A 19288-nucleotide genomic window follows, 5' to 3' on the forward strand; every position below is an offset into this window, starting at 1 on the left:
CAATTGATACTAGAACGTATAATCATCACAGCGATATTTTATTCTGCGCTCCCCGCTCCCTGGATTACAAATATTAAATATTTAAAATATTAAAAATAGTAAAAATTAGTAAATATTAAAAATGTAAATTATAAATCATAAATAGAAAATAGAAAAATGGAAAGCAACATTTGTTGTTTTGCAGCCAGAGCTTCAGGATCCTCTACCTCTTCGCTGACAGGAAGTACCAATAATACAATTACCCTTCCATTGCCACTAGTTTCTTTTATGTAGTCGCATCAACAGTTTGGTGCAATAGTAACATGCAAGAAATAACATGCTTTCTATTCAAGCCTATCTCAGCTGAAAACAATCTAAAGAAGCAAAGTCAAGCTTGGATTCAGTTTGAAAGCAAATCCACATACAGTACTTTAAATGAAGGTTTCCACTTACCTGGGCTCCGGGTTATATAGGGAATGGTGTGTCTAAGCAACACGAGGTAAATGCTGTTGTCTGCTTCCCTTTGTCGTTGACAAAGGCAAGCAAACTAAAAATCAGATTTATTGTTATGTATATAATAGTAAGTGAGCGATACAAACTAGGATGCCTGAATAACTCCCTGCTAATTTTAGAAATTCTTTATCTCTTACTTAGAAAAGAGCCAGGCAATAAACTAGTTCCCAGCATAAACTACAATGTAACAATAAACACACTAACATTAGTAATGCCTAAAATACAATTAAAATATAATAAATTTATCCATAATCAGTCCTCCAGCAAAGAATAAAATTATAGTATTGTTTCTTCATACTGAAATTAAGCCCGTGGTGTAGTGGACTTCAAGGCGAATGGTCCCGGGTTCGAATCCGGCTGGGCCCCTTCCATCTATACTGGGTTGAGTGTTGAGCCAGCAACATGGCCTCTTTAAAAAAAAAACAGACAAATGCTAAGGAAACTGAAAAAAAAAATGCCGCCCAATGCGTCACAAGGCGCAAAAAGGAACAACACTGAAATAAACAGTAGGGGCAACCAGAATAAGACACAGGCCTGAATTAATTGCTCCTTTTCAGGCAAAGCTACTCAATAGGAAGCAGCTGCTTCCACTTCCAGTTCTTGTTTCCTAATACATACGGATTTATAAGCTTGTCAGCAAAATCACTACCATCTCTGTGGTGTATTGATATATGGCGTGGCTTTAAGAACTGGAGTGCCTCACATGGTATAACTGATACACTGTTGTGCCCAGACACTGGTGGTTTGTTGCAAGCTAATACCCTGGATAATGGATGTATTGGTTAGGTTCTACCTTGGCCTCTACATAGTAGCTTCAAGGAAATTCACAACACAAAAATATCCTTCAACTGGCTTGAAACTCCATACCCTTTCTATTTACACCGCAACCACACTTTCTCAAATACTTGATTTGGGAAGTAAATGTTCACTAGTAATATAGGTTCTTGAGGCAGAATGCAATAGGGGTAACAGAACGGACAAAAGCTCCACTACAGAGCAGAAAGACTGGAAGTTTGTGACCCAGTTAGGTGCTGATTCAGAGACACGTGCCATACATTAGTGATCTTCTCATTCTCTTGGATCATTGGATCCTCTTCTGGTGCAGGGGTAACCTATACAAGAGGGTCCGGTTGCGTCTGAACTGGAGGGGAACCAATATCCTGGCAGGGAGCTGTTTTTGCGCAAGTCTATAGGGTGTTTAAAGACCAACTGCACAGGTATGTTCCAGTCAGAGAGTGGACGATGATGGCAATGTAAGAGTCAGAATCAGAATCAGGTTTATTATCAGCAGCATGTGTTGTGAAATTTGCTAGCTTTGCAGCAGTACAATGTTGTACATGATAATATAGAAAGAAAAATATAAATAAATAACCAAGTAAATCAATTAGAATAAATATATATTTATTAGAATAAAATAGTGCAAAAAAAATATATATTAAAAATAAAGAAGTGTGGTAGTGTTCATGGGTTCAACGTCTATTTAGAAATCATATGGCAGAGGGGAAGAAGCTGTTTCTGAATTATTGAGTGTGTGCCTTCAGGCTCTGTACCTCCTTCATGATGGTAACAATGAGAAGAGGGCATGCCCTGGATAATGGGGGTCCTTAATAATGGACGTCGTCTTTCTGAAACACCGCTTCTTGAAGATGTCTTGGATATTACAGAGGCTAGTACCCAAGATGGAACTGACTAATTTTACAATTTTCTGTAGCTTCTTTCGATCCTGTGCAGTCACCGCTTTCCCCCCGTACCAGACAGTGATGCAGCCAGTCAGAATGCTCTCCACGATATGTCTATAGAAGTTTGAGTGTTTTAGTTGACAAACCGAATCTCATCAAACTGCTAATGAAGTATAACCGCTGTCTTGCCTTCTTTATAGCTGCATCAATATGTTGGGACCAGGTTAGGTCCTCAGAGATCTTGACACCCAGAGATTTGAAATTGCTCACTCTCTCCACTTCTGATCCCTCTAGGTGGATTGGTATGTGTAACCTTGTCTTACCCGTCCTGAAGTTCACAATCAGCTCTTTATTTTAGTCAAGGAGAAAAGGGAAAAGTATGTAAAACTTAGGAGGCAAGAATCAGAGTCCTTGAGGATTATAAAGAACTCAAGAAGGGAATTAGGGAAGCCAGGAGGGGCCATGAAAAGTCCTTGGCAAGTAGGATTAAAGAGAATCCCAAGGCATGCCAAACATACACAAGAGCAATAGGATAATTAGGGAGCGGTAGAGGATGTGGAGGATGTGGGTGAGGTCCTTAATGAATACTTTACATCAATATTTACCTAGGGGAAGGATGTAGAGGATAGGGAAATCGGTGCATTTCAAGGTAAAGGAGGAGATAGTGTTGGGTTTCTCAAAGAGTGAGTGGCTAATGTTGTTCCATTATTCAAGAAGGCAGCCAAGTATAATCCTGGAAACTATGGATTGGTGAGTCTCACATCAGTGGTAGGAAAGTTACTGGAGAGTATTTTTATGGATAAGATTTCTGAGCATTTGGGAAACCATGGCCTAAATGGAGAGAGTCAGAAAGGTTTTGTGCAGGGCAAGTCACATCTTACTAACTTGGTTGAGTTTCCTTTAGAAACTATGAGGGTGAGTAATGAATGTAGAGCTGTGGATGTTGTCTTCCTGGATCTTAGTAAGGTGTTTGACAGATCCTTCATGGGAGGCTCATCCAGTAGATTAGGGTGCATGGGTTCCATGGCGAACTGGCTGTTTGGATTCACAACTGGCTTGCTCTAAGGGTAGTGGTCTAGGGAACTTACTCTAGCTAGAGGTCTGTGATTAGTGGTGTTCTGCAGGATCTGCACTGGCATCTCTGTTGTTTGTGATGTATATAAATGACCTAGATGAAAATGTAGAGTGGGTTAGTAAGGGTGCAGATGATACAAAGATTGGTGGTGTTGTGGATAATGTTGAAGACTGGCAAAGCAGGATATAGATTAGTTACAGATATGGGCAGAGAAATGGCAGATGGAGTTTAACCCAGACAAATGTCAAGTGCTGCACCTCAATAGGTCAAATGTAAAGAGACAGTACAGAGGAAATGCCTTCTCCCTCCTATTCCGTATTTATATCAATTGGTTCAGTTGGCCTTCTGGTCCTACTTTCCTTCCCACACAAATGTAAAGAGACAGTACTGTTAAGGGTCTTGCCCTTAATAGTATTGATGAGCAGAGGGATCTTGGGATTCATCTTCATAGCTCCCTGGAAGTTTCTACACAGATTGTTATGTCATGCTTGGTTTTATTAGTTGAGGCACAAGTTCAAAAGTCAGCAAGTTATGCTGCAGCTTTATGAAGCTCTAGTTAGGTCACAAGGGGAGATCTGCTGGAGGTTTATAAGATTATGAGAGGTGTAGGCAGACAGTATCATTTTCCCAGGGATGAATGTTCTAATACTAGAGGGTATGCTCCTCAGGTAGAGGGAGTAAGTTCAAAGAAGGTGTGAGGTGCAGGTTTTCATTTTACACAGAAAGTGGAGGATGCCTGGAATGTGCTGACTGGGGTGGGGTTAGGGGCAGCTACATCAGGGAAACATTTAGATAGGCACATGAATGTGAGGGAAATTGAAGGATACAGACATTGTGTAGGCATAAGGGATTACTTTAGTTGGCCTTTTGATTATTAATTTAATTGGTTTGGCACAACGTTGTGGGTTGAAGGGCCTGTCCCTGTGCTGTACTGGTTTGTGTTCTACGCTCCCACGGGACCCAACGGGGCACCACAGCCTTTCGCAAATTTCCTAGCATTCACTCTGCGGAGCCTGAATCAGGACCAGAAGGCCAGCTCAACCAACGGACAGAAACGCAGAATGGGAAGGAGAAGGCATTTTCCTTTCTACTTGATTTAATTTGAATGTATCAAATTACTTTAAGTGTATATGAGTGTCCTCCAATATTTGTAATAATTTATTTTATCTGATTTTTAAAATTTTTTAAAGAAATACTGTAGTGTGTTTGACTGTTTGTGACTGGTATCTATTTGCAAACATATAATTCAAGTAACAGTTGGACATTCAGAGTTTCCAGGTTTTGCATGTGTGTGTGTGTGTGTGTGTGTGTGTGTGTGTGTGTGTGTGTGTGTGTGTGTGTGTGTGTGTGTGTGTGTGTGTGTGTGTGTGTGTGTGTGTGCGCGTGTGCGTGTGTGTGCGTGAGAGAAAGCCATTCTGGGAGCAGAATCTGCTACTTATGCAGGCAGGACCTACTTGGACTCTGCAGTCACTGGGAACTAGCCTCCCATATATGACTGTACACTGCTTAAACAAGCATGGTCCAAGTGCAGGCAACTAGCAGATTTTCACAGTTTGCCTAGCAGTAGAGGATGCCCCCTAGTGTTACTTATACCAGTCGTACTCCATTCTATAAATTGACGCAAGGCACTCTTTTTTCAAGAAAATAAATACTTCTTGCTCTGAATTTTCCATATAAGAAAATGGAATGTGCCGATTTTTATACTCTTTTCTGAGATGTTTTAAACTTAAACTTGAAGTTACATTTACCACAGAATAATTGGTGCTGTTGATATTTAATTCTAACAGTTTAGCTGACAATTTGCATAGTTCTCAAAATATGGATCATATGCTTCTTTACTGCACCAGTTTGTTATCTGTCAAACAGTAGGTAATAACATATTGATTCAATCTGATTCAAAATCTGACCCGTACTGAAAAAAAGTACACCTCATAATTTGCTACAGGAACTCAGCTGGCCAGACAGCATCTGTGAAAAAAGTACATTCGACGTCTCGGCCCGAAACATCGACTGTACTTTTTTCCAATAGGTGCTGCCTGACCTGCTGAGTTCCTCCAGCATTTTGTGCGCGTTGCTTGGATTTCCAGCATCTGCAGATTCTCTCTTGTTTGTCGCCTTCACAATTTGTTTTCATTTTAGTTCTTGTCATGTATGTTGGAAGAGAGAAGGCTTATAATGCCATTATCTAACGTCTTTAGATTTACTCATAGAATTCCTCATGATATGGCCATCAAAAAATACATTCATTTGGTTCTTTTGATAAGATACCCTTGGATACTTGTTGAATGTGAAATACTATAGAACTCTGTGTACACTCTGTGTGTATACTGCGTGGATGAGGTATGCCTTTGAGACTATATCATCCATTTCCAAACCAGAAGCACTGAGAACCAGAACCAGGAGATTCACAGTTTCCTGGGGGTTAGATTTGTGGCATTCAAGGAAAGGCATCCAGAATCCTATGAGAACTGTAGATATGACTTACGGAAGGCCATTGTAAAAGCAAAGAGACAATTCCATGTGAAGTTAAAGTCACAATTGAATGCATGACAGCTGTGGCAGGACTCACATGCCATTTCTTCCTACAAGTCGAAACCTAATAGCAAAAATGGTGATGCCTGACTTTGTAATGAGCTCAACGCCTTTTAAGTTTTCTTTGAAAGGAATAATAACATTATTCCTCCGTGAATTCACACAGCATCTGGCGACTCTGTGTTCTCTGCCTCAGAGGCTGATGTCAGAGCATCCTTCAAGAAGGTGAACCCTTGCAAGGTGTCAGGTCCCAATGGTGTACTTGTCAGGGCACTGAAAAGCTGTGCCAACCAGCTGGCTGGAGTGTTCAAAGATATCTTCAAGTTCTCATTGCTGCAGTCACCTGCTTCAAAAAGGCATCAACAATAATGGTGCAGCTCAAAGATGCATGCTTAGCCCTTTGTTCTTCTCTTTCTACACTCATAACTGCGTGTCTCAGCTCAAACACCATTTAGAAATTTGCTGATAAATTCACCAGATTTTGGCAGAATCTCAGAAGGCGAAGAGGAGGAATAAAGGAGTGAAATAGAATGGCTGGTCGAGAGGTGTTGCAACAATGTCACACTTAGAGTCAGCAAGACCAAGCAAATAATTGTGGAGGTCAGGAAAGGGAAGTTAGGAGAACACAACAGTTCTCAATGAGGGGGTCAGTGGTAGGAAGGGTGGGCAGCTTCAAGTTCGTGTGTGTGAACATCTCAGCGGATCGATCCTGCACTCAACACATTGATGCCATCACGAAGGAGGCATGCCAGCGGCTCTACTTAATTCGGAATCTGAGGAGATTTGGTTGGTCACCAAAGACGTTTGCAAACTTCTGATGAGGTATGGCGGGGTGCATTCTGACTTGGAGCATCAAATGCACAGGATGGTGAGAGTCTGCAGAGAGTTAGACACCCAACTCCCTCCATCAATGGCAAAAGCCACAACCTCCCTGCCATCGAGGCTATCTTCAAGAGGCAGCATCCGTCATTAAAGCCCATCACTATCTGGTACAATCTTCTCATCACTACCATCGAGGGGTGGATACAGGAGCCTGAAAAGCCATACTCAACTTTTTAAGAACAGCTTCTTCCCCTCTATCAAATTTCTGGTTGGTCCATGAACTTGTGAACACCAACTTGTTATTCATTTTTGTACCATTTATTTAATTATTGAAACATTCAAGTAATCTTCATGCCTTGCAATGAATTGCTGCCCCCAAAAAATAAACTTCACCACATATATCAGTAATTAAAAAATGATATTGATTCTAATTCCCATTCCATCACATAATTTCTCACTGCCTTTACAATGTTAAAATACTAAATAAGTGCCTGGAACAGAGAGTATTTCTTAGGCTGATTTCCTCATTGCCGAGGCTTGTTATTTCAGGTCTAGTTTTGTAATGGTCTGCAGACACAAGCATAGTGTCTAAAAGTAACCCAGTGGATGTAGAGCAAGTTTGCCCATAAAACATCCTGCAAGGCATAAATAAAATTGGAAAGTGAACTGCTGAATTATTGCTGGTAGTTCCTCCCTTCTGATTTGCAGGTAAATCACAATTCTGACGGTCAGAAAGAAGAGCAAGAGCAATGATGTAGTTGAGATTCCCAGAACCTTCATCATTATCATAGCTTCTGTTCCCATGCAACTAACATGGGTGAGTGCTCTTACAAATATTCCTGAGTATCCTTCATTGCAATCAGTAGAAATTGTTAGCAAATTTTATTACAATCATTCGTGTATTTTCAGTTTTAAATGGGTTTCTGGTTAATCTCCTTGCACAGAAAAATTCTCCAGGCACTGAACTCTACAGTTCCACTGCAGTGAAATTGACAAAGGAAGTGAGACAGAAGATGCCACTGAAGGAACACTAAAATTATCCACCATGCAGATATTTTACCTCTAAGCCATAGATCTGAATTCTTACATAATTGTTTCCCAATGCCAGATTACCAAATGAACATAAATTAAATCTGACAACAAAAGTGTCTTGGTGCACCATCTGACTTCATCACAGGCTTGTGGATGGAACACAAGTTTTCCCTCTTGTTTGACAATATATAAGGGTCTTTTAAGAGACTTTTGGATAGGTACATGGAGTTTAGTAAAATAGAGGGCTATAGGTAAGCCTAGTAATTTCTTAGGGACATGTTCGGCACAACTCTGTGGGCCTGTATTGTGCTGTAGGTTTTCTATGTTTCTATGTAATATATACAAAATATAAATCGTATCTCTCCCAATATTTTAGTCCAGGGATACTGAATATCCTACAAACAAGAGTTTGCTAAGTACTTAACCAAATGTAATGTTCCAAATTCATTTTCATAATCCTCTATTACTGCCAAGCATAAAGTCTGTTCGAGAGCAAATGTAAAATAAACATTTTATTCTCTAGATCATTTTTCATTCTATTCCCTCACTGAAATGATTGGTCAAGGTAAACTTTCAGTGACAAATTAAACAAACTAGACAGATTTTCGGTCTGCTGACCACCTTAAATAGATTCACCTTTGAACAGCAGAGTCCCTGTCCTTGCACAAAATTAACAAAAAGTGAAGAAAAACAACTACTAGAAAGAAAATATATGAAGAAACTGAACATTATAGCTTTAATACATTGTGTCACACTGGCTAAATGCCATAGTATTTCTGCTGTCCTGTCTATTGTCAAATTTGGTAATGTACTGAGCAAATTTCACAAAAGAAATTTTGCAGATGCTCTGCTGAGGGAACAGATTCTATACAATAAAGAGCCATGATATGCACTCATATCTAATGCTGCTAACTTATGTGTTGGCTTCCAGGAAAACAGCCAAGAACAGTAACTGATTCAGCCACCTTTCGGTAATGACACTTTCACAATGGCACAAGGGTTTGGGATTTTGCAAACACGTTTAATTACACTAGCAATTTAATCATTATCTACTAACATTCATGCCACCTCTGGGTTTCTTGCAGATGCCTGAATTCTTTTCTTACTGTATAGTTTTCTATGAATCAGCCCTAATTACAATGTATTAAGAAATGGTACTGTGAAATGTAAAATCCATGCTCAAAACCATTAGTTTTCTACCGCCCACAAATACAGTGAGGATTTCACTGATGCCCTGAGAGCTGCAGCGATAGTCCTCTACAGGCAGAACAACCACCATTTTGGTCATCAGCTTGGCACTTTAAAAGTTCAGTGGTGCCCAGTGCTCAAGGAGTGGAGGCTCCTGAATGGTCTTGCACACTCTTTCCGTTGCACTCTGGTCCACAGCAGAGTGGTATAACTAAACTGTCGGCAAGTCTGGCAGCAGCATCAAATGTGGGTAATCCTAAGGAAGAAAGGATCCATTGGCTGAGCATCAAGAGTTTCAGGGATGGGATGGGATGACAAAACGATAGGGGAGGATGCGGCCTATTGGTGCTTAAGTAAGTGAAAGCGACCCTATCAAGTCCGGGAGTCACCCTTTTGGATTATGCTGCTGTAAAAAAAAAGCGCTGAATAAATCTTCATTCTTCTCAGAGACAAACTTTGCTCAGAACTAATCATATTCATTTCTCCAAAACCTCTCTGAGTGAGAGCTGCATGCACGATGTAATCTGGTGACATTGGCGTAAGTGTGTTCAAGACTGGATGCACCAACCAAATTTCAAAAAAAAAACAATTAAACCTGGAAGTTTGTAAACAGACTCCACTCTGGAAAGAAACAGCCCTAACAGACCTGACAAAAACAGCACCACATGCATGGATTTCAGTGGTGTTCTAAAGAAAGAGAACATCAAATATACATTATGCAGGTCATCACATCCAACTTCAAAATAATACCCGGTCATTGTTTTGTTTATTCCAATTTGCAATTCAAATTTAGAGGCCAAGGAAGAACATTTTATTATTTTTCAATGGACAGGATGAAGGTCATACTGCAGACTTCACTTAAATTAAAGAGGGAGAATTATCTCTTAAACCTGGCTCTCTAATGAGCGACGTTTTGAGAGCTTGCTCTTGGATTGATGGGCTACAGGAGCATGTGGTTGCACAAAGTTGAAGTGGCTGTTGTTGGTCAAGTCAAAGGTGGGGACAGATTGGCAGAAAGGAGAGAGATTGAAAATTCGGTTGAGTGGTGCCACAACAACAACCTCTCACTCAATGTCAGCAAAACCAAAGATCTGATTACTGACTACAGGAGGAAGAAATTGGAGCTCCATGAGAGATCGGAGGTGGAGAGGATCAGTAATCTAAAATTCTTTGGTGTTAATATATCATTGGATCTGTCCTGGGACCAGCATTTAAACACCATTTCAATGAAATCATGGCAGTGTCTCCATTTTCTTATAAGTTTGTGCAGACTTGACTTTCATCTAAAAACTTGGCAAACTTCTATAGATGCACAGTGGAGAGTATCCTGACAGGTTGCATCATGGGATGGTATGGAGACACCAATGCCCAACAACAAAAAAAGCCTACGAAAAGTGGTGGACATAGCCCAGTCCATCACAGGAGATGCCCTGTCCATGATTGGGCATGTCTACAAACAGCGCTGCCACAAGAAAGCAGCATCCATATTAAGGACCTCCACCATCCAGACCACTCTTCCCTCTCACCGCTACCACCAGGAAGGAGTCACAGGAGTCTCAGTTCCCACACCACCAGGTACAAGATCAGTTATTACTCTTCAACTATCAGGTGCTTGAAACATCGTGGACATCTTCATTCACCACAACACTGATCTGATCAATGAACACAACCTATGGACTGACTTTCAAGGACTCTGCAACTCATGTTTTCAGTTAGGTTTATTTAACTATTTATTATTATCACTTCTTCCTTTTTGTATGCACAGAGTTTGTTTTTGTGTGTAGTTTTTCACTAATTCTATTGTATTTCTTTGTTTTATTGTGAATGCCTGCAAGAAGATGAAGTTCACCTGTAAACATAACTTTGCTGGATCAAATAACAACAGCACAAAAAGATCGTCACTTATCCTTTCACCCGTTTATTTCTTCGAGCTCAGCTGGCGAGTGAACTTGGACCCGACATCAGGGAGAGACCCTTTCTCATCTCCCCGGCGGTTCTACAAGTTCACCGCCCGATGTCAGAATTGTCAGAAGTTTTAAGGCCACCGATACAAAAGAACAATCAGTCTGATAACCATTCAGGTCAAGTCAATGGACTATTGATATAGAGAACAATCAGTTTTGTAACTATTCTGGTCAAGTCAATGGACTATTGATACAAAAGTACAATCAATTTGTTAGACACTCCAGCCACCTTAATTAAAGAAAAGAATGTCCTGCCTGGTTTGCTGGAGCCACAACTTAGTGACAAATATAAGAACATCCATCAAATTTGTGCTGTAATTAAGAAAGGCATGTTCTGTCTAATTTCCATCAGGTACTGCTTTTTGTCAAGATCCAAAGGTGTGAAAAGCCCAGAGATATCTTATGTGGATCTGGGCGAACTTTAACCCTCATCTTGCTCCAAAGAAAGCAGCTGTGAGATATTATTCAAACACACTGCAGTCACAGACACAGTCAGTACTTAATTCATTGTTTACAGGGATCTGAGAATCCCCCATTCCCTTAAACTTTATCGCACGTAGCACTTGGTGACATAAATGTACTTTGAAAACACATTTACTATGAACTTTGGTTCGGTCAGCTCATTGTCCACAATAGCAGTAATATCACTTGGTGAGACAATCTTCTCTGTGATCTGTGTGTGTGGATCAGCAGAGTTTTCTAACCTGGAGAGAGGTCACGGACTCTCTCCACATTCCTCCAGCTCTACCGAAATTCATAGAAGAATACAACAGTAGCTAGATCCAGAGATACACCATACCCAACTCCTCATTATGCAAAAGATATTCTTTTTCAATCCTACCATAGCAGCAGGGTGCAGTGTTCAAAGTATTCAAAATAAATGTATTATCAAATTACACACATCATCATATAGTACCTTGAGATTTATTTTCTTGCAGGTATTCAAGGTAAATAAGAAACAGAACAGGATCAGTGGAAAAACTACACTCAAAGATGGACAATCAATCAATCTGCAAAAGATAACAAATTGTGTAAATACAATTAAGAAAATAAACAAAACAACAATAATAATAAATAATGAGAACATGAGTTGTAGAGTCCTTGAAAATGAGTCCATTGGTTGTGGAAACAGTTGAGTGATGGGTTGATGTGCCTTTAAAGTGTATGGCATATTTAATTGTGCTACACAATTCAATTTATATGAAAAATAGAATATTAAGGAATAATGACATGGAGTGCCAGATCAGAAGCTTTTGCTCTGGGCCTGATGTGTGAGAGAAGCACTGGTAACTGGACAGCCATAGGTCCTAGGTGGCCTTGTGAACTTCACTCAAGAATGTCATATATAGCTGTTATATAGCTATATTGTGACGTACATATAGCTATATTATGGGTCTTATATAGCTGTAACATTACCTTGCGGCAAAAACAAAACAAGAATGTGGTCAGACTCCACTTGGAGTACTGTGTTCAGTCCTGGTCACCTCACTACAGGAAGGATGTGGATACTATAGAGAGAGTGCAGAGGAGATCTACAAGGATGTTGCCTGGATTGGAGGGTGTACCTTGTGAGAATACGTTGACTGTACTTGGCCTTTCTCCTTGGAGCGATGGAGGATGAGAGGTAACCTGATGGAGGTGTATAAGATGATGAGGGGCATTGATCGTGTGGATAGCCAGAGGCTTTTCCCCAGGGCTGAAATGGCTAAAATGAGGGGGCATAGTTTTGGAAATAGGTATCGAGGGGATGTCAGGGTTAAGTTTTTTTTTTACACAGAGAGTGGTGGGTGCGTGGAATGCACTGCCCTCTGCAGCAGTGGAAGCGGACACAATAGGGTCTTTTAAGAGCCTCTTAGATAGGTACATGGAGCTTAGAAAAATAGAGGGCTTTGTGCTATGGAAATTCTAGGCAGTCTCTTGAGTAAGTTACATGGTTGGCGCAACATTGTGGGCTGAAGGGCCTGTAATGTGCTGCAAATTTCTATGTTCTATGTCAACCTTAAGTAAGTTAGAAGCCTGTCCCTGCCAGGGTTATGATACCAATCATTTCAGTTTACGACCCTAACATGACACTATCCCCAGCAATTCATCTGCTGCCCAAACAAACTCAATATTCCTGCAATTTCTGTCAACCTCCCTGACCACTGACCCACATCCAACTCCATGTTCTTTACAGCCAATCATACTAACCCCCACCTGAAGAATGATGGAACTTTAAGTACCAATATCACCTACCAACTGTAACCCAGAAAACACCTCATCCAACCATTCTGTGCCAAGGACAGCCAGTTCCCAACTTTCACTCACCTACTGCAAATGAATGACTTCCTCCCACCTGTCATATGTACTAACCCGCAATACTCAACAATTGACCTTTGATCTAACCCCAGCTCTTATTATGAGTCCTCTATTAGCCAATTGCCATCAGCCTAATATTGCCCCCTGACACTGGGTATAGCTGATTTCCTCTCTGTTCACTGCTTTGGTCTTGCTTTAGTGCCCGTCACCCAATGCAGACATGGTCCATAGTTCACAGACTTTAATGCAAACATTGTTAAAGGGAAAAAAAAGTGCTAGGTCAACAGAGCCGTTAACTAAAACTCTCAAATGGAAAACAAAGCCTACACTCTGGCTGAAAAGAACAACTAAGAATAAATGAATACCACTGGTCTTCAGAGACAGTTGACTCGACGGTCCAATTTCTCAGGCAAAGCAGAATGGAAACAGGCAATGAAGTATTGCTGTGTCCAAGTGTCGACAAATACTACAATGGCTGAATGAATGAATGTTCTGGGGAGTGCAGTAAAGGTCTATAAAACTGATTCTGTGGTTTGCCATATGAGAAATAGTCTAGATCTGCATCTCTAGATCTTAGAAGAAAGCAAGGAGGAGATCTTGGTATATGTCTCAGCAAGCACTCAGACCAGGGGTTACCATCTCAGCAGTAGCAGTAGCCCTTTGAGGATCAAGATAAGAAGAAATTATTTCACACAGAGAGTGGTGAATCTTTGGCATTTTCTGCCCTGGCTGGCTGTGAAGCTTCAGCTATAGAATCAATAGATTTCTGGATAGTATGGGAACCAAGGAATAAGGGGATATTGTACTTAAATCCTGCTTAGATAAAAGATCAGTGGTGATCTTGATAAATGGCACAGCAGACTCAAAGAGCCAAACTTCCTGCTCCTGCTCGTGTTAATGTTGTCATGCTTATTGTGGCTATCTAAAGCACTTGCACGAGAGTCAAACAAGTTTTAAAGGAATGCATTTCAGAGGCCACGTTCAAGGAACTAATGCATATGACATGTTTAGGGTTACTAACCAAGCATGAATATCTAGGCATATTTTATTCTGCATCTCAGGATTTCTTGAAGGAAGTGGCTCATAAATAAAGGCTCATAAAGGTCAACTCATGCACTTTTGTGTATCTATTTAGGTTTTATTATTTGTGTGTGCACATTTTAACAGATGCACAAGCAGTGAACTGCAATTCAAATTAATTGGTTTCCATCCATCAGTCATGGGCACCCCTCGATTCTCCATGTGAATCTGATTGTTGCTAATGTTTGTGGCTTGTGACATTTTATTTAATCCTGTTTCAAATTCAATTCAAAGACTATAAGACCATATGACATAGGAGCAGGCCATTCGGCCCACTGAGTCTGCTCTGCCATTCTATCATCGCTGATCCTTTTTTTTTTGGAGGCAATTCAACCCTTGTCATCTGCCTTGGTTCTTTGAAAAAACTATCAACTTAGACAGTTCCCTTCTCTTTGCCTGCAGCCACACATTCATCTAAATTCCTTGTTGAAAGTCAACATTAAATCTGCTTCTACCATTTCAGGAAGTGCATTCCAAGACACAAACAACTCACAGCGTAAGCAACGTTCTCATCCCACTTTCAATTCTTCTGACAGTTTCCTTTAATTTGAGTTCTTTGAAAAGCTCCCTATTGTTCTGTCATTGAAAGCCTGCCTAATTACGCCAACAAAATCATGTACAATTTTCCATTTCTCCATTAAAACTCCTCTTCTCCGCAGCTTGTCTGGTCTCTCGGTTCATCTAAAACTCTTCATCTCTGGCATCATTTAAAAGTTGTTGAAAATTAATTTCTATTGCTCAGCACTTACAAAGCTCTGCAAAATGATTGAATTCCTGGCCCTCTTCTGATTCTGTTTATAATAATGTTGATAATTCAACATTATCTTCTACACAACTTGTGTATGCATAGTTTACAGCCTCTCCACAGAAGAATCTCTTTACAATAGGATCATTTAGTTTATATTGCTTCTCATTCTTATTCACAAAATTCAGCAATTCATAGTTCTTTGTAATCAGAGGAGTAAGTAACTTAAGACACTGAGTCATTCCATCATGTGACTTCAAAAAAAAAAGTTTTGCTTGTCCAGCGTTCAATAGCTATCAGCCAAATCTGGAATTTATCAAGAACCAATCACTTGAAAGGCTGTACAGGAACATACAGTATATAAGCATAAAAGCATCTTGTTGCCTTGACAGCAAGTATGCTTTTTGTTTTCCATGTATTTTAATCATGGGATTGTATTTGCTATCGCATTTCAATAAACAATGCATCTACTCAGCCTTTTTTTGGCATTTGGTGAACTGATAGATAATGCCAGGAAATTGAATCCAAGCTTTCCACCAAAGGGTCATAGAGTTAAAGGCTACATTGAAGCAGTTTACAAACGAATTCAAGATATAATCCTATTTCTACAGTGAAAGGGCTGATGTAGTCTTTGTTCTATTGTCATGAAGAGCTTCCATATATATTCTATATTCAGGAGAAAATATCATAGTTCATCAAATTCTGCCTGTAATGTTACAATTTAAACAATTGTGAAATAAAATAGTATTTGATCAAGATAAATTGTCACAGTAATAGGGTCTGCATTTCTCTTAAATATTGATTGTTATATATTTGTATGTTTAGTACCACAGATAAAACTCAGCTATTAAACGGGGACAAGTTTGTCTGAAATTAATATCCTTCTCTTGGTCCTAAAATTTCTTGTTCTTCTACTACCCTTGAAAATCAGGATTGATACTATTTGGAATTAATGATATGAAAACACTGAGCTTTGTGTGGAGAATTTAAGTTCCAATTGGTATTTTGATTTTTGTTTGGAGCCCTCAAGAATGGTTTGGGATTGTATTATAATTTTAAAATTTTGTTCTATTTTTATTCCCAGGAATACTTTCCAAGTCACAAAATAATTCATGGTGCAAATGTTTCTCCTGTAATCCCTGAATTCATTGTGCTATGATGATGACCTTTGTAGATGTAAAAATTTCCAGGAGAAAATGTCACAATCTGTCAACTTCTGCACTAGCGTCACAACTTGAATAATTGTGAAATAAAACAGTTAAGTAACCACAAGTTAAAAGACCACAATAACTTATACAGTTAAATCTGGTACTTGTTTTAATGGAAGAAAGTAAGCTGTTTGGCCCATGAGAAAGAACATAAAAGCACCAGAGCCAATGTTAGACAGTCCTGAAAGTGGCGATGGGGATCACAATATGTGAAATAGCAAGCATTAAGTCAACCACTATGGCAGCACTGTTCAGAAGCCAGATACATCGCAGAGAGCCAGTGCCGTCAGTGGCAGCAGAGTTAAAGTTGGCCATCTTTAGTTAGAGGCAGACTGCATCTCAAAGTGGAGCTATCTTGTGGTCGAAATGTTTCTGACCCGGTGAATACTGAAGAATATTTCAACCTGGGAAAGACTGAGATCCGCACATTTTCAGATATTTCTCTGGAGGCCCTGTCAGAGGAATAGAAAGAAATAGGAAGTGTGGACCACCAGGCCCCATAAGCCTGCCCTGCCATTCAATATGATCGTACTGATCTATGCTGGAACAAGTCATCTTCTGTCTCAATTTCCTATAACTCTCAGATTATCAGTTTTCAAATACTTACACATTGCCATTTTATATATATTTAATGAACAGGACTCCTCCATCCTCAGTGACACAGAATTCTAGAGATTCACATCTGAAACAGAGAATTTCCACACACACTTTCATAGTTTTTAATAACATTCCCTTGTTTGTGATAGCCACTATGAAAATATCTTAACATATACCCTTATGATATGATATGTTTGAAATAAGATTGGCCCCCATTCTTCTAAATTCCAAGAAATGCAGATCCAGACTGTCTATACAAACTCTCATCTCAGGAACTAATTTGGTGAATCTACTTTTGGAATTTTTTTGATGCTACCATAACCTTTTTTTGGTTAGGGGACTAAATCTGTGCACAGTATACCATGTGACCTCAGTAACACCCTCTACAACAGTAAAAGATCTCCCTATGCCTAATGCCTGTATATAAAGACCTAAAGCTGTTTGCCTCATTAATTACTTTGGACCTGCCTGTTAACATGTTGTGATTGATACACTAGAACACCAAAATCCCTCTGAAATATACTCATTTATATTGTTCCTTCATGTAGATGATAATCTGCCTTTCTATTCCCCTTAACAAGTGCATCCACATTAAACTCAGTTTGCCACATTTCCACCCAATCAATCAATCTACCTAAATCCCATTGCAGAATCATAACATGCCCTTCCACCTATTTTTGTGTCATTGGCAAATTTGTAAGCATTACACGTCATTCCCTCCTCCAGGTCATTATTATATAGAGTAAATAAATGAGGACGCAGAGCTAATCTCTGGGGTACTCTGCTAGTGGTTCTCTGCAATCTGTAAAGATCCATTTATTCCAATGTTCCGTTCTCTATGAGACGATTAGTTTTTAATCCTTGCAAACATATTTCTTCCAAACCCCTGGGCTCTTAATGCACCTACCCCATGCCACTTGTAAATCTTAATGCACTACACCCCTCTATCCTCAAAGAACTTGAGCAAACGTATCAAATTTCATAAAACACTACTAACTAGGTTTGATTACATTGAGCTTTCTTACATAATTAGTTACCTCCTCTTTGATATTGACTTTAGCATCTCGTCAACCATAGAAGTTAGATTAACTGGCCTACAGTTTGCCACCTTCTGTCTTCATTTTTTGAACAAGGGAGTCATAGTAACTGTTTTCCAGTTTTCTGGTATCTATTCAGAATTTAGCAGGTCATCCAGTCCCAGCAATTTAGTCCACATTTAGCTTTCTTTAATACTTTGTCCCTTGCACTCAAATGGGAGATTTTAAAAGGTCCTCCATGTTACAAGAACATCCAGTGAGAGTTCAGGAAGCTGGGTTATGCACAATAGGCAGCGATTTAAACAGAGAGAGGAGAAATGGGTTAAAAATTCTATATCTGAATACACGAAGTGTCAGAAATAAGGCAGATGAGCTTGAAGCTTAGGTGCGAATGGGTAACTATGATGTTGTTGGGATAACGGAGACATGGCTGCAGGGGGATCAGACCTGGGAATTGAATGTACAAGGGTATACGTGCTATCAAAGGGACAGAAAGGTGGGCAGAGGGGGTGGGGTGGCCCTGTTGGTGAGGAATGAGATTCAGTCCCTTGCAAGGGGGGACATAGAATCAGGAGAAGTAGAATCAGTGTGGATAGAACTGAGGAACGGTAGGGGCAAAAAGACCCTAATAGGTGTTATCTACAGGCCCCCAAACAGTAGCATGGATATTGGGTGCAAGTTGAATAGGGAGTTAACAATGGCATGTGACAAAGGAAATGTCACAGTAGTTATAGGGGATTTCAACATGCAGGTGAACTGGGAAAATCAGGTTGGTACTGGACCCCAGGATAGGGAGTTTGTAGAGTGCCTACGGGATGCATTTTTGGAGCAGCTTGTACGAGAGCTGACCAGGGATAAGGCTATTCTGGATTTAGTGTTGTGCAATGAACAGGATTTGATAAGTGATCTTGAAGTAAAGGAGCCATTAGGAGGTAGTGACCATAATATGATAAGTTTTTATCTGCAAGTTGAGAGGGATAAGGGCAGATCAGAAGTGTCAGTATTGCAGTTGAACAAAGGAGACTATGGAGTCATGAGGGAGGAGCTAGCCAAAGTTGACTGGTCGGATATCCTAGCAGAAAAGACAGTGGAACAGCAATGGCAGGTATTCTTGGGAATAATGCACAAGGTGCAAAATCAGTTCATCCCCCAGAGGAGGAAGGATTCAAAGGGGGGAAAGTGGCTACAGTGGTTGACAAAGGAAGTCAGAGATAGCATAGCATTAAAAAAGAGGTATAACAGAGCTAAGGTGAGTGGGAAGACGGATGATTGGGAAATTTTTAAGGAGCAACAGAACTTAACTAAAAAGGCAATACGGGGAGAAAAAATGAGGTATGAACGCAAGCTAGCTAGGAATATAAAGAAGGATAGCAAAAGTTTTTTTTAGGTATGTGAAGAGAATGAAAATAGTTAAGAACAATGTTGGGCCCTTGAAGAATGAATTGGGAGAAATTGTTATGGGAAACAGGAAATAGCAGATGAATTTAATAAATACTTTGGATCTGTCTTCACTAGGGAAGACACAAGCAATCTCCCAGA

At 39.9% G+C, this 19288-nt stretch overlaps 2 protein-coding genes across 5 annotated transcripts in view; both read right to left on the reverse strand.

Annotated features, from left to right (window-relative positions):
* LOC140202675 (FYVE, RhoGEF and PH domain-containing protein 4-like) overlaps nt 1-19288 on the reverse strand; it is a 267757-nt gene that overhangs the window by 194430 nt on the left and 54039 nt on the right. The gene's annotated exons all lie outside the window — the stretch shown is intronic.
* Nucleotides 1-19288, reverse strand: part of bicd1a (bicaudal D homolog 1a) — a 424408-nt gene that overhangs the window by 111737 nt on the left and 293383 nt on the right. For all 3 annotated transcript variants that reach the window (XM_072267812.1, XM_072267813.1, XM_072267814.1), the window contains exon 8: nt 791-901. In XM_072267812.1, coding sequence (XP_072123913.1) covers nt 791-901 — 111 coding nt within the window. The remainder of the gene's footprint in view (nt 1-790; nt 902-19288) is intronic.

The sequence above is a fragment of the Mobula birostris genome, chromosome 9 (assembly GCF_030028105.1).
Source record: "Mobula birostris isolate sMobBir1 chromosome 9, sMobBir1.hap1, whole genome shotgun sequence".
NCBI lineage: Eukaryota > Metazoa > Chordata > Chondrichthyes > Myliobatiformes > Myliobatidae > Mobula > Mobula birostris.